This window comes from Lynx rufus, unplaced genomic scaffold (genome assembly GCF_022079265.1).
Source record: "Lynx rufus isolate CCGP_SWC_20201006 ecotype Redwood Valley unplaced genomic scaffold, mLynRuf1.p SCAF_4, whole genome shotgun sequence".
NCBI classification, from domain to species: Eukaryota; Metazoa; Chordata; class Mammalia; order Carnivora; family Felidae; genus Lynx; species Lynx rufus.
This window is the reverse complement of record NW_025814856.1, coordinates 1620822-1633734: the sequence shown is the minus strand read 5'-3', so window position 1 is coordinate 1633734 and position 12913 is coordinate 1620822. Positions and strand designations below refer to the sequence as shown.

Sequence of the window (12913 nt, the reverse complement as noted above, 5' to 3'; positions counted from 1 at the left end):
CTCCAGAGTTAAAGGCTGGAACAGCCAGGAGGGAGTGGGGTTTCTGGCTGGAGTGCGGGTGTTCAACCCCCGCCGGAGGGGCCCTGGGGGCGCGGGGGCACAACAGCACCCAACGCTTGGGGGAACTTGAAACCGCTTGGGTGGTGACCCAGTCGTGGGAGGGCGGTTGGGGGAGGGTGGGGAGGGGTTGCAGGCACCTGACTCCCTGAGCCCCCGGGGCACGCCCGCTCCGTTCTCTGGGCCTGTGTGAAATGGGAGACACTCGCTTCGCTTCCCTCCAGGCTTGGGTGAGAAAACCCACGTGGGCCGTTTGGCACAGCCGGCGCTCATTAAACACCAGCTGGTGTTATTATGATGATTATCCCCATTATTATCCTTAATAACTAATTAATTAGAACGAATGCGTCCTCTCCGCGTCCGACTGGGTCTCTCCGGGTCGGGAAGTCACCGGACCCCGAGGAGGGGCGAGCTCAGACTCAGAATTCTCCCCCGTCTCCCGCGCCCCCAGCCCGCCCCCTCCCGGCCCACACGGTAGGCCTCGTAGCGCTGCCGTCAGGCGAGGGGGGCGCCGGCCTGAAGGCAGGGGTCCGGGTGTGGGCGCTCCCGTGTCGCCGCCCACGTGCGTGGGGGTCCCTCTCACCCGAGGGCGAACCGCCCGGCGCTAGGACCGTCTCACCCCGTCGGCGCCCGGCACGGAGGCCGAACCGGCCCCGAGGCCACGCCCCTCTCTCTGGTTATTGGCTTCCGGGTCCCGGCGCGCGGCCCCGATTGGTGGAGGCGGCCGTCAGCCTGCCCCGCCCCGCCCCGACCAGGCCTTAATTTTGGGTTCGGGGCTCGGCGGCCGCCTGCGCGCTCCGCGGGGCGGACTTGGGCGGCGGCGCGGGGAGAGCGGGGCGCCTGCCGCGCGCCCGACCGCCCGGCCGGAGTCCGGGGCGCGGCCATGGGCCCGGGGCCCCCAGCAGCCGGAGCGGGGGCGCCCCCGCGGCCACTGTCCCTGGCCGCCCGGCTGAGCTACGCCGTGGGCCACTTCCTCAACGACCTGTGCGCGTCCATGTGGTTCACGTACCTGCTGCTCTACCTGCACTCGGTGCGCGCTTACAGCTCCCGCGGCGCGGGCCTGCTGCTGCTGCTCGGCCAGGTGGCCGACGGGCTGTGTACGCCCCTCGTGGGCTACGAGGCCGACCGCGCCGCCGGCCGCTGCGCCCGCTGCGGCCCTCGGAAGGCTTGGCACCTGGTCGGTAAGTCTCGGCTGAGCCTCCCCCGTCTGACTGCCCGCCGGCTCGAGCCTCCCCCGTCGGACTGCCCGCCCCGGGGCCCGAGCCTCCCTCCTGTGCCCGCCTGCCCTAGGCCTGAACCTCCCGGGTCCACTACTTTCCCCCGTCCATGAGCCTCCCCCATCTGTCTGCTTAGCTGCCCTGTACTCCTTCTGTCTGCCATCTGACCGCTCACGTGACCCTCCGGTGTCACTTCCCTTTGTCTTTCTCTCTGACCCCCGTGGGCACCCTGAACGCTCTGCCTGCCTAGTGCCACCTCTGTCGCTCTGCCTGGTCTGGCTTCTCTATTTGTCTGTCTGGGTGACCACCCAGGACAACTCGGTGTGAGTGACACCCCCCCCCCCCCCCGTCAGTCTGTCCGTTTCTCCGGTGCACCTCTGCCCATCGTCTGCCCCGGCTCGGGCAGCCTGGTGCTTGGGAGGTTTGAGGGTGCTGTCCCCGAGCCAAGACTTGGGGGCAGGTAAGACCAAGGAGTCAGGGGTCTGTGTCTGTCTGGCTGAGGGGGCTGGGGTCTGCGGGGCCAACAGGGTGGGGCTCTGGGGGAGCTGTCAGAACACCTGTGTTGGTGAGGGGGTGGAGGCAGGTGCCCCCGGAGCTGGGGTGTCCCGCCCCGTGCACACCCTTGATAAGGCCGGCCTCCCAGCATCCCTTCTGTGCCGCCGTGGACCCTGGGCCTTGAGATTAGCCCCCGCCGCTTTCTCTGCCCACCTCCCCCTGGCACGGGTGCAGGGGCCCGCCGGGCATTTCGGGAGGCAGGCACAGGAATCCTGCCCTGCGAATTCTGGGCGGCAGCTTTCTAGAAGCTAGGAGGGGCCGGCTGATGTCTCCTTGCCCTTGGGAACAGTGACCGAGGAGACAGTGACTTGCCCTGGGCCCTCGTGAGTGCTGTTTTTGCCAGGTGCAGCAGATCTCCAAGCGGCCGGAGGTCGGGATTCTCGGGCGCCGAGGACACCCAGGGTCACTTTAGACTGTAGCGGCCGGGGAGGGGAGCAGGGAGACACGGGAGACTCAGACCGGTGCTCCCCTCTGAAAAGCGGACGGGAAAGGTGCTCCTCTTTGGGCCCGTGCGGGGATTGCTTGCAGAGTCTGAGAGCCCGGCCTCAAACGCAGTTCTGTTCAGGTCAACTCCTTGACGAGCAAACGCGATAGTTCCTAGGCCTGACAGGTGACAGATACGTGGGTGTGGGGGTCTTCTCCCTGGGCCGACAGGGGAGCCACCCCTGGGGGGCCGGAAGCAGCCGTGGGAAGGGGTCCCCGGGAGCGCACGCTGTTAGCAGTCTGATTCTGCGCCCCTTTCATAGGTGGGAGGCCTGGGGTTCAGTGAGGCCCCCACCAGACCCCAGAGGAAGAATCGGCATCCCCTCCCCCCTGCAAAGGTTAGGCACCTTCATAAATAAAGAGCCGGCTTTGTGTTTATGTACCACCGGCCTGGGGGCTACGCACCCCTACCAGGCACCACGGCCTCCACCTGCACCCCTTCCCCTTCTCCGCCGCAGGGTGAGCGTGTGGGGAGACCCAGGAGGATCTGAGAGGAAGCCGAGGCAGCCCCTCTTGAGGCCTGATAAGGGGACCTGAGTGAAAGTCACCTTGGCAACCCTCCCCACTTCTCTTTTTTTCTTTTTTTTTTTTGCCGCTGAGCCTGTGTCCGGTGGTGATGGATTCACTTTTTCCCTTAACAAGCCCTCTGGGCTTCCCCCAGCCCCGAGAGGATACAGCCAGACAGGGGATGGTTCTCCGTGGGGTCCACGCTGGGGCACGTGGGTGGACTAGGTTTCATAAGGGAGAAGCAGAGCTTTGAAGGAAGGGACGTTAGCTTTGGGGGTTTGAAGGATGGATAGGAGTGTGTGTGCGCGTGCATTCCGGCCGGTTGAGACAGCTGTGCAAATGTGACCTACCACAGTTTTAAAGCTCGCGAGGCAGGTTTTGCACGTTAATCTTTTTTTATTTTTAAATTTTTTAATGTTTCTTTTCGAGAGCGAGTGAGGCAGAGCACAAGTTGGGGGCGGGGGGCAAAGAGAGAGGGAGACACAGAATCCGAAGCAGGCTCCAGGCTCCGAGCCGTCAGCCCAGAGCCCGACGCGGGACTCGAACCCACGAACCGTGAGATCATGAGCTGAGCTGAGCCGAAGTCGGACACTCGACCCACTGAGCCACCCGGGTGCCCCTTGCATGTTAACTCACGCTGACTTTGAGAGGCAGATATTTTTGTTATCTCCGCTTTCTGGAAACTGAGGCCCCAAGTCCCTTGCCCAAGGTCCCCCAGCCAGGCAGCCTCGTCCAGACAATGGTTAACCTGGCCTGGCCGGCTCCAGGGCGGGTTCTGGCCAGGGCGGCGCATTCTTCTGACCAGAGTGTACAGTTTGTGCCTGGGCCCTGCGGGGGCCTCCAGGGCCCCAGCGCCCCCAGGAATCGGATCGGGATGCCCCACCCACGCGCCAGTTCCAGAGAAATAGCAAAGAAAGGTGGTTTTGGTTTCATTTCCCCATCCCGGGACTGCGGACGTGGGCGCCGCGGCGGGGCGTGAGGTCCAGAGCCTCGGGGGAGGAGGGAAGGCCAGCTGCTGGGCCCAGCGGGGAGGTGGGGGAGAGGGCCCTGAGCTGGAGGGAAGGAGCAGCTCGGGGGCGGGCGGCAGGCTGGGTTCTCGGCTCTGGGGCTCACACAATGGACCTGCGTCCTCGGCTGGAAAATGGGGATGGTGGGAACACCCACCTCTTCAGGCTGTAAATTGGTGGCATTATTAATATTATCACTTAGTCACTCAAAAAGTCTGTACCGGGCTCCGTGCTGGCGGGCCAGGGCCACACGAGTGACCCAGAGAGACCTGTCGTCCGCCCTCCCAGAGCCTGGTCTGGCGGGGGAGGCAGGCAGGAAACAAGCAGAGACAGAAACATCCGTGTGTGTGCTAAGGCACATGAGAAGGAAGCCGTGTCCAGACCGGCTGCGTCGGGGCGGGGACGGGACGGCCGGTGACTGGGCCGGCCAGGGAGAGCTTTTCTGAGGAGGTGGCGTTTGAGTTGAGTACTGAGGGACGAAAAGGACTCAGCCTTGCTGGGACGGTGTGAGGGAATAGCATTCCACGCAGCAGCACGACCTGTGCAAAGGCCCTGGGGTAGCACGGAGCCTGGCGTGCGGGGGCAGGGAGGAGGCCCGTTGTGGCTGGGGCAGAGGGGGCAGGGCCGGTCCCGCAGAGCCTGTTGGCTGCCCTTGAGGACTCGGGCTTGTTCTGAGGTATCGGGCTTTTTTCCAGGAAGAGGCCAGGCCTCCTCCTGAGCTGATGCGGACACTGGGGCTCAGGGAGGGCAGGGTCCAGTGTAGCCTCACCCGGCGTCCCCTGGCCTTCTGACGGCTAGTAGCCCCGTGGGCCGCTTGGTAGGAGCTGGGGGAGGAAAAGGCCCTACCGGGCGAGGCAGGAGGGGGAAGTTGGGGGCATAAATGGCGTGTCTGGTGGGCAGGGGCGCCCTTTCAACCTGCCGACCCGCGGCTCCTCTCATTCCCTCTGCACCCCTCCCCCCCATCCCCTGCCCTGTCACCCTGGGGAGCCCGGGGCTGGCGTGGGGAGGCCTCGTCCTTGTCCTTTCCTAACACTTGGCTGGAGGTCCTGGCCCTGCCCTTGTACTCGCTATAGCACGTGACCTCACGTGCCTCAGTTTCCCCATTAGACACCGGGGACGCATCACCTGAACTGGCAGGTGGAGGCCTGGCTCCGCTGTCCTCTTGGGCCGCATGACCTTGGGTCCCTCTGCCTCGGCTTCCCCGTTTGTCCCGGGAACCCTTAACCTGCAGACTCCGACCCCACTGTATGACTTTGCAGGGCCTTTTCCGGGCCTGGCTCGTCCCCGCCTGGTCGCGCCCCGGGGAGCCGGGGGCTCGTGGGGAGGCCCTGTGGGGTGACCGCCCCACTCTCCGTTCGTCCACAGGCACCGTCTGCGTCCTGCTGTCCTTCCCCTTCATCTTCAGCCCGTGCCTGGGCTGCGGGGCAGGTACCCCGGAGTGGGCCGCCCTCCTCTACTACGGGCCCTTCATCGTGATCTTCCAGTTCGGCTGGGCCGCTACGCAGATCGCCCACCTCAGTCTCATCCCGGAGCTCGTCACCAACGACCACGAGAAGGTGGAGCTCACGGCCCTCAGGTACGTGGGGCACCGGCGAGGCCCGGAGACCGGGGCGCCGTCCGTGTTTGGGCTCCGCTTGGCGGTGTGGCTCCGGGACCGTCAGCCCCGGGTGACCCGTCTGTACGATGGCGTATCCCTCCGCCGGTGCGGCCACAGAGTTAGCAGCTTACAACGGCACCAGATAGCATCTCCTGGTTGCTGTGGGTGTGGCGCCTGACTCTGCTCGGCTGTACTTTCTGCTCCGCGGTCTGTCTGGAGGCCCCCGTCGAGGTGGTGGCTAGGCCTGGGGTCTCACCTGAGGCTCGGGTTTTCCTAAGGGTCTCCCGATTAGGCTTGGCTCACCCAGGATAATCTCCATTAATTATACCCGCAGGATCCCTTTACCTTTGTCACTTTCACCTAAACAGCGGAGTGATCTCGCTTATCCACAGTCCCCTTCTCGAGGGGAGGGGTTAGGCCGCGACCAGGGTGTGGGAAGATCGAGGGTCATCTCAGACTCCAGCTTGCCCACACGGATACAGCTGGCGCCGGGCTGGTCTGTTGGCTGGTCTGAGGCACTGAAGGAGGTTCTCCTGGATATGGTAATGGGAGCATTTATGCAGTGCTTGCTGTGTGCAGCACAGTTCTAGGCCCTTTGTGTGGCATGGCAAGGCCAGGCTTGGTGCAGAGCCCGCCCCTACGGGCCACTGTGCAGCGGGACGAGGGTACGGGAGATGATCGAGTGCCAGGCGGAAGGGCTAGCACAGGTGGTGGCAGCCCCTGTGGCCGGAGCTGAGGGGAGGACCGGCTCACGGGAGGCGCCCTGAGCGTGCACCCCTCTGGCATCTTCAGTGGGGCCTGGCCTTCTCCACCTCGGTCCGCTTGGCCCCAGCGCTGCCCAGCCCGGCCTGTGACTTCCACATCATGGCGCGGAGCCGTGGGCGCCAATGACGGGCATTGCCCCGGGCCCGAGGGCCCCAGCTGGCGGGCCAGGCAGGGCCGAGACCGAGCTCGGGGGCCACCTTCCACCTGCCGATGCTTTACCACCAGCCTTGTGGCCAATTCACTCTGATCTCTGGGGGTGTTGTGCTCACTTTCAGAAAGGGAAACTGAGTCCTGGTGTGCGATCCAGAGGCTCTGCCCCCAAGCCCTGGAGGGACGCTGTTCTAGGGCTGCGAGCAGGAGCAGGCCTGGATGCTTCTAGACCACGGAGCCCTGGCCCTGTCAAAAGCCCAGGAGCTGGGAACCAAGAACCCCCACGTCCTGGCTTCTGAGCATCTCCAGCGCACAGGCGTGTGGGCCATGCCCTGCTTCCCCGAGTCTCGGTGCCCGGACAGCTCGGGTCGTCGTGCTGGACCCGTGGGTCATTGTAAATCCTCGGATAGCGCGCAGCCAGGGCTTTCCTGGGGCCGCCCGACGTTTAGTGGCTGAGATCACCCAGCAGCCAGAGACTCCCCGGAGGCCGGCGGTGGCTCTGGCAGCGCGGGCCCCCTCCCGGGCCGCCGCGCCGAAGCCTCGCCTGCCTCCCGCCAGGTACGCCTTCACCGTGGTGGCCAACATCACCGTGTACGGTGCCGCCTGGCTGCTGCTTCGCCTGCAGGGCTCCCCGCACGCGGACGTGGCCCGGGATGTCCGCGACCAGCTGGGCGTCCAAGACGTGCGGGTGTTCCAGGTGAGCTGGGCCCCGGGCGGGACACCCCGGGGCCCCGGACCCCGGGGCTTGGGCTCCGGCCGACCCCTGTGCTGCCTGGCCTCCAGAACCTGTCCCTGCTGGTGGTCGGAGTGGGCGCCGTCTTCTCGCTGCTGTTCCACGTGGGCACGAGGGAAGGGCGCCGGCGGCCGCGGGCGGAGGAGCCCGACGAGCACAGCCCGCTGCTGGCCCCGCCCACCGCCCAGCCCCTGCTGCTCTGGAAACACTGGCTGCGGGAGCCCGCCTTCTATCAGGTGTGCTGAGGGGGTGGGGGCGCTGGGGACACAGTGGGGCTGGACCTGAGGCCCCTACTCTGGGGGGGGGGGGTTGTCACTTCATCATCCTGTACCCCCGGGCAGACGTTCTTTGTCCCTAGCGGCCCTCCTCCCTGCAGGCGGCTCCCGTAGGCCCCGTGTCCCCTGCCGATGGGGGCAGGGCGCGCCGTCGGAGCCCCGCCTTCTCTGCCCGCAGGTGGGCCTGCTGTACATGAGCACGAGGCTCATCGTGAACCTGTCCCAGACGTACATAGCCATGTACCTCACCTACTCGCTCAACCTGCCCAAGGTGAGCTGGGCGGCGCGGGCTGGCGCGGAGCGGGGAGGACGGGCCCTTCTGTGACAGGCGCGCATGCGCTCTGCCCCGACAGAAGTTCATCGCCACCATCCCGCTGGTGATGTACGTCAGCGGATTCTGCTCGTCCTTCCTCATGAAGCCGGTCAACAAGTGCATCGGGAGGAACGTAAGTGGGCAGGCAGGGGTGGGCGGGAAGGATCCCACGGCGGAGAGCTTGGGGGGGGGGGGGGCGCGGCGGCTCTGGACCGCGGTACCCACACCATGGAAGCCCCGTGTCGGGGAGGTCTAGAGTCCCGGCCTCGGAGGGGCTCAGGGCTCCAGGGTTCTAGAACTTGGGGCTGCCAGGGGCAGCAGCCAGCGGTGGCACGGAGCCCTTGAACTCTGGCCAGCCCGACTAAGGAACTGAACATTTCACTCTGTTTAACTTTAATGGACTCGGGCGCGGCCGTGGCCCCGCGGTGCGGGCTCTGTGGCGCTGCAGACCCCAGGCCCCCGAGTCTTATGGGGTCCGAGCCAGGGGCCCTGTAGGGATGGCTCCCCTCGCCCCTCCAGGCTGCAGCCGGGCCCAGAGGTACGGCAGACGGAAGGGCAGAGGGGATAGGTGCCGCCCGGCGAGGGCGAGGCGGGCCTGACCTGGGCCCGCTCCTCCACAGCTGACCTACTTCGCGGGCCTCCTGGTGATCCTGGCCTTCGCCGCCTGGGTGGCGCTGGCAGACAGGCTCGGCGTGGCCGTGTACGTAGCCGCCGTGCTGCTGGGCACGGGCTGTGCCACGATCCTCGTCACCTCGCTGGCCATGACGGCCGACCTCATCGGCCCCCACACGGTAAGGCTGATGGTGTGGACCGGGTGGGGGGTTGGGGGACCGGGGCCGGGCTGTGACCTGCCTGCCCGTGTCCCCCAGCACAGCGGAGCCTTTGTGTATGGTGCCATGAGCTTCTCGGACAAGGTGGCCAACGGGCTGGCGGTCATGGCCATCCAGAGCTTGCATCCCTGCTCGTGAGTGCTGCTCACTTCCTCGCTTAGTAAGACGTGCCGGGTGCCAGGCACTGCCCGGGGTCTGGGGACTCAGCCTGGGCCCGAGGCGGCACGCTGGCGGGTTCTCACAGGGGGGACGCCCGGCTGTTCCTTACCTCCGGCACTTGGCTTACTTAGGAAGCAAACGCGGGGTCTGCTGTGTGCCGAGGACACGACATTTGGACGTACCAGGGCCGTGGGCAGGGCTGGGGCAAAGCCAGAGTCTTGTTCAGGCCCTGAGAACCTGTAAGGGTCCAGACCCCGGTGGTTCTAGGGCACTGAGGCCGAGCCTTGTAGAAGTCCGGGCTCTGGGACCAAGGGCGGTCTGTTCCCGTCCTCACGGGCCTGGGGGCAACGCCAGCCACTTTAACGAGTACACAGCTGCGTGATCCAGACCAATGCGAGGTGTGTAGGAAGCCCCACTTGTGGGAGCCTGACTCGGGCAAGAGGTCAGGGTGGGCTTCCTTGAGGAGAGGACACTGGACCGGAGACTCGGTGGCTGTCAGGGAGTCCCAGGGAAACGGGGGACTGGTGCAGGTGTGCAGGGCCTTGGGGGCCGAGGCAGGGTGAGGGGGCGCTGGGGTGCTGAGCGTGGCTCTCCGGTTCCGGCTACCCGACGGCTGAGCGGGAGGCCCAGGCTGACGGGTCCTGACGGACGTCAGCTCACCTGCTTCCACCCCACCCCTAGCTTGGAGCTCTGCTGCCGGGCCTGCGTAGGCTTCTACCACTGGGTGATGGTGGCTGTGACTGGTGGCGTGGGCGTGGCCGCCACCCTCTGTCTGTGCAGTCTCCTGATCTGGCCCATCCGCCTGCGGAGCTGTGAGTTGGGGCCGTGCCCCACCCTTGACCATGGGCGGCGGGGCTGGGCCCCCGGCAGGCTCCGGCCTCACTGACTACCCTCATCCCTTTCTCTTGCAGGGGACCCCGGAGCCTAACCCTGACACCGTCCCCCCACGGTCGCGGTCCTGTGCACATGAACTCTACAGGCCATGCCCAGCTCCCATCCCTGCCCCCCATCCTCACCTGGCTGTGAGGGCGGCAGGTGAGGGCAGGCGGTCAGCAGCCCAGACTCTTGAGCTTGGCCCTCTGGGATCCAGGGGAGCGCCCAGCTCACCCGTCACCCCAGGCTCAGTCGGGGTTTCCTAGGTGCTGCCGGGTCCCTGGACGAACGGTGTCGTCACTGGGCCTGATGGGAGCCTCGGGCTTGGGGGGGACCCAGTCCCACAACCCTGTGCCCAAGGCCACGACTGGCTATGAATAAAAAGCCACCCAGGGGTGAGGACTGTGGCCTCAGCTGTGTGCCCGGGGCCCGGAGTGGGGAGGGGGCAGCCGGCGCCTCCAGGGTCCATCTGCCTTCGTCCCAGAGTTCTGGTCGCCAGGGTCTCGGTTAGTAGCTCCCTTTATCTGGCCCCAGAAGTGGAGAGATGCACAGGGTCGGGGGGGGGGTGGGGTGGTGTCAGAGGCACAGGGGTCCCTGCGGGGCGGTGCTGGCAGCGTGACCTTTATCAGCAAACGGGCAGGTGGGCGGGCGGGGGCCGCTGGTTGGCGGAGGGACGGTAAGGCTCCGGGCTCCACCGCCGGTAGCTCTGGGTGGCGTAGCACGGCCGCCGCGGCACCGACAGGTACGGCACGTGGTCCGACCGCCACGGTGGCTCCACCCGGTATTGGTGCCTGTTGACCACTGTAGGGACCAGGACCCAGGTCACCTCCTGTCCCGCGCTTTCTGGCCCTGGGCAGTCTCCACTTCGGTCCAGGGGCCTCGCTCCCCCAGATTTCTGGGCCCCCGGTCCTCACCGTACTCCTTGCCCCGGATGAGTCTGTCCCTCCACAGTGTGCTCCCCCACCGTGTGCCGGGGTTCCTGGACTGGGCAGGGAGGACAGGGTCGTACCAGGCGGTCTCCCGGAGGTGCTGGGTACAGGCTGCGGGGTGGGGGGGGAGAGGAGGTCATCTCTGGCCTTGCCCTCCCCTGGGGGGCCGGCCCGGTGGCGGGGCAAGACCGGGCTGAGCACTCACCCGAGGGCATGCTTCGCTCCCGGCAGCTGTGACGTCTGTGCCAGTGGCCGTGGGCCTCCCGGTAGGGGCTGTCCGGGGCCCGCGGGAACGTGTACCAGGCCTCACGGGGGTCTGAGGTGGTTAGGCCGGTGGACCACAGCTGGCCAGCTGCGTCGCGCCCCAGGGGTGTGTACTGCCAGCGTGTGGCCTGCTTGACGGCCGGTGTCCAGCGGGGCCCCTCCAGGGACAGGCAGTCATCGCTGAGGGGGTTAAGGGCAGGGAGGAGAAGGCTGAGCCTGTGGCCCCCCCTGCCCTCCCCCCGGGCCTCAGCTGGCTCTGGAATGGGCCCTTTTGCCCCCTGCCATGCGTCGCCAGCATCGAGGGCGCAAGGGCCCGGACACCACCCCCCCCCGCCCCAGGCCTGGCAGAGCAGGGGGCCGACCCTTCGTGGCCCCCTCCTCTCTAGCCTCCGTGCACCCTCACTAAACTTTTTACTTTTTCGGCTTTCCTTTCTCCCTGGGGACGCAGGGGGCGGGGACAAGGGGAGCACCTGTTCCCGGCGGCCTCTGGGGCCAGAGCCCGTCCTGGGCTGGGCATTAGGATGGCTTCCCTGAGGAGGCCGCAGCACCAAGCTCCAGGTGGATATACAAAGGCCCTGGGGGAGCACGGGACGGTGTAGGAAACGGAGGCCAGGGTGCAGAGAAGACAGCCTCAGCGTGGTACCATTAAAAGCAGAAAAAAACCCTCCAAAGCTGCCGAAGCCGCACACACTTGCTTGAGCAGAAACCTCGACAGCCGCTCCTTCCCGCACGCACACGACGGGCAGGGGCTCTGAGCCGCTGAGCTGCCCGAGGCAGTGCCCGCAGGGCTGCTGGCAACAGGCTTTTTCACCAGCGCCTGCAGGCACAGATCTGGTCCCAGAAAACCAGAAGCCCGCGTGTCTCCTGAAGGGGGGCGGGGACTAGCCTGGTAGGTGCCGGCACATCTGTCTCAGGAAACGGACAGACAGGTCTGCCGCTCGCTCAAGGGGAAGTTCAAGACCATCTCGCGTACCCCACACTGCAAGATGCACGTGATTTGTAGCAGAATACCGTGAAAACGGTCCCAGTCCTCAACGCGGGCTCCCAATTCCGTACCCACCTGGAATCTCAGAACGGAACCCTATTAGGAGGCGGGGTTTCAGCAGACGCAGCTGTAAAGCCGGGAAGCGGGAGGCTAGGCTGGCCCTGGTGCCGCGCCCGGTGTCCTTGGAAGGAGGGGTTTGGACACGGAGAAGGCCACGTGAAGGTGGGGCAGAGGTCAGGGTGACGCGTCCTCGAGGGGTGCCAAGAACTGCCACGAAGACACGAGGAGCCGGGGGGCGTGACGGAGAGTCTCCCCCAGGCCCTGAAGGAACCAGCCCTGCTGACCCCTTGGGGTCGGACATCTGGCTTCCAGAACCGGGGGAGGGCAAATCTGAGCCCCCAGCCCGGGCTCTCGGAGCAGCGGCGGCAAACTGGGGTCTGCTTGCTATGCGTGTGCGGTGCCCACGCGAGCCTCTGACCTGCGGTCTCCCCAGGCGCCCCGCTCTGGCCGTGGGCAGGGAGGGAGGAGAGGCGGGGGGAGGAGGGGGCCGGGAGGCGGGAGGAGAGAGCAACACCAGCGTGCCTTCGCTCAAAACTCAAGACGACATTCAAGAGAAGTCACAGCAGATCCCGTCTGGCCCGAAACCCAGAGGTGGGGTCTGCGGGCAAGGCGCGCACTCACCTGTACAGAGGTGCTGGGAATGCCACTTCCAGGGTCCCCTGGGGGACGTAGGGCCAGGCGGCCTCGGGCCGCTGCCACGCCAGGGTCTGCATGTCTGCCTCTGGGTCCCCAGGGGCTCACGCCTGGAAGGCCTGTGGGCCATTGTTGACAGCGACAAAGGCCCTCGGTGTCCCGGCAACGGTACTGGCCAGCGCTGGCCTCCATCCAGACAGCCGCCACCCGCCCCCGCCCCAGGATGCCTCCCCCGGGAGGGGGAGGGCCAGGCGACAGGCAGGCATGTGCCTCGGGTGGTGGCCGTAAAACCGGGGCTCCCACCTCCTCTCTGGGCCCCCTGAGAACACCCTCACGTGGGGCTCTCCGGGCTGTGCCCTCAGCTGCACCTCTCCAGAAGCTCCGTCCGGGCCCCCCCATTCCCAGCCCTCCCTCCTCACCCCCCCACCCTGTCCCTCTTCTGCTTCTGACCCACCACTTGGAGCGAGACCCTCACACGTGTGTGCACGGCTCAGTTCACAGTCCTCAATGACACGACAGAC

The 12913-nt window shown here is 66.4% G+C and overlaps 2 protein-coding genes across 4 annotated transcripts; one reads left to right on the top strand and one right to left on the bottom strand.

Annotated features, from left to right (window-relative positions):
- Window positions 1–928: 928 nt before the first annotated feature.
- MFSD12 (major facilitator superfamily domain containing 12) lies at window positions 929–9652 on the top strand. Of its 3 annotated transcripts, none has more exons than XM_047094610.1 (9): window positions 929–1238; window positions 5192–5402; window positions 6897–7035; window positions 7122–7307; window positions 7525–7617; window positions 7700–7792; window positions 8280–8623; window positions 9330–9460; window positions 9560–9652. In XM_047094610.1, exons 1-9 carry the CDS (start codon window positions 941–943, stop codon window positions 9574–9576), a joined length of 1512 nt encoding a protein of 503 aa, XP_046950566.1. In that variant the 5' UTR covers window positions 929–940; the 3' UTR covers window positions 9577–9652. The 3 variants fall into 3 exon arrangements, with proteins under 3 accessions (XP_046950566.1, XP_046950567.1, XP_046950565.1); XM_047094611.1 differs by lacking the exon at window positions 9560–9652 and having other exon boundaries at window positions 8280–8450; window positions 8529–8623; window positions 9330–9547; XM_047094609.1 differs by lacking the exon at window positions 9560–9652 and having other exon boundaries at window positions 9330–9547.
- Window positions 8036–12777, bottom strand: TEKTIP1 (tektin bundle interacting protein 1). The gene is made up of 4 exons (XM_047094617.1): window positions 12381–12777; window positions 10656–10894; window positions 10436–10561; window positions 8036–10322 (listed from the first exon to the last, which is right to left on the bottom strand). The coding sequence occupies exons 1-4, from the start codon at window positions 12470–12472 to the stop codon at window positions 10147–10149; spliced, it is 633 nt and encodes a 210-aa protein (XP_046950573.1). The 5' UTR covers window positions 12473–12777; the 3' UTR covers window positions 8036–10146.
- Between the last annotated feature and the right edge of the window lie 136 nt (window positions 12778–12913).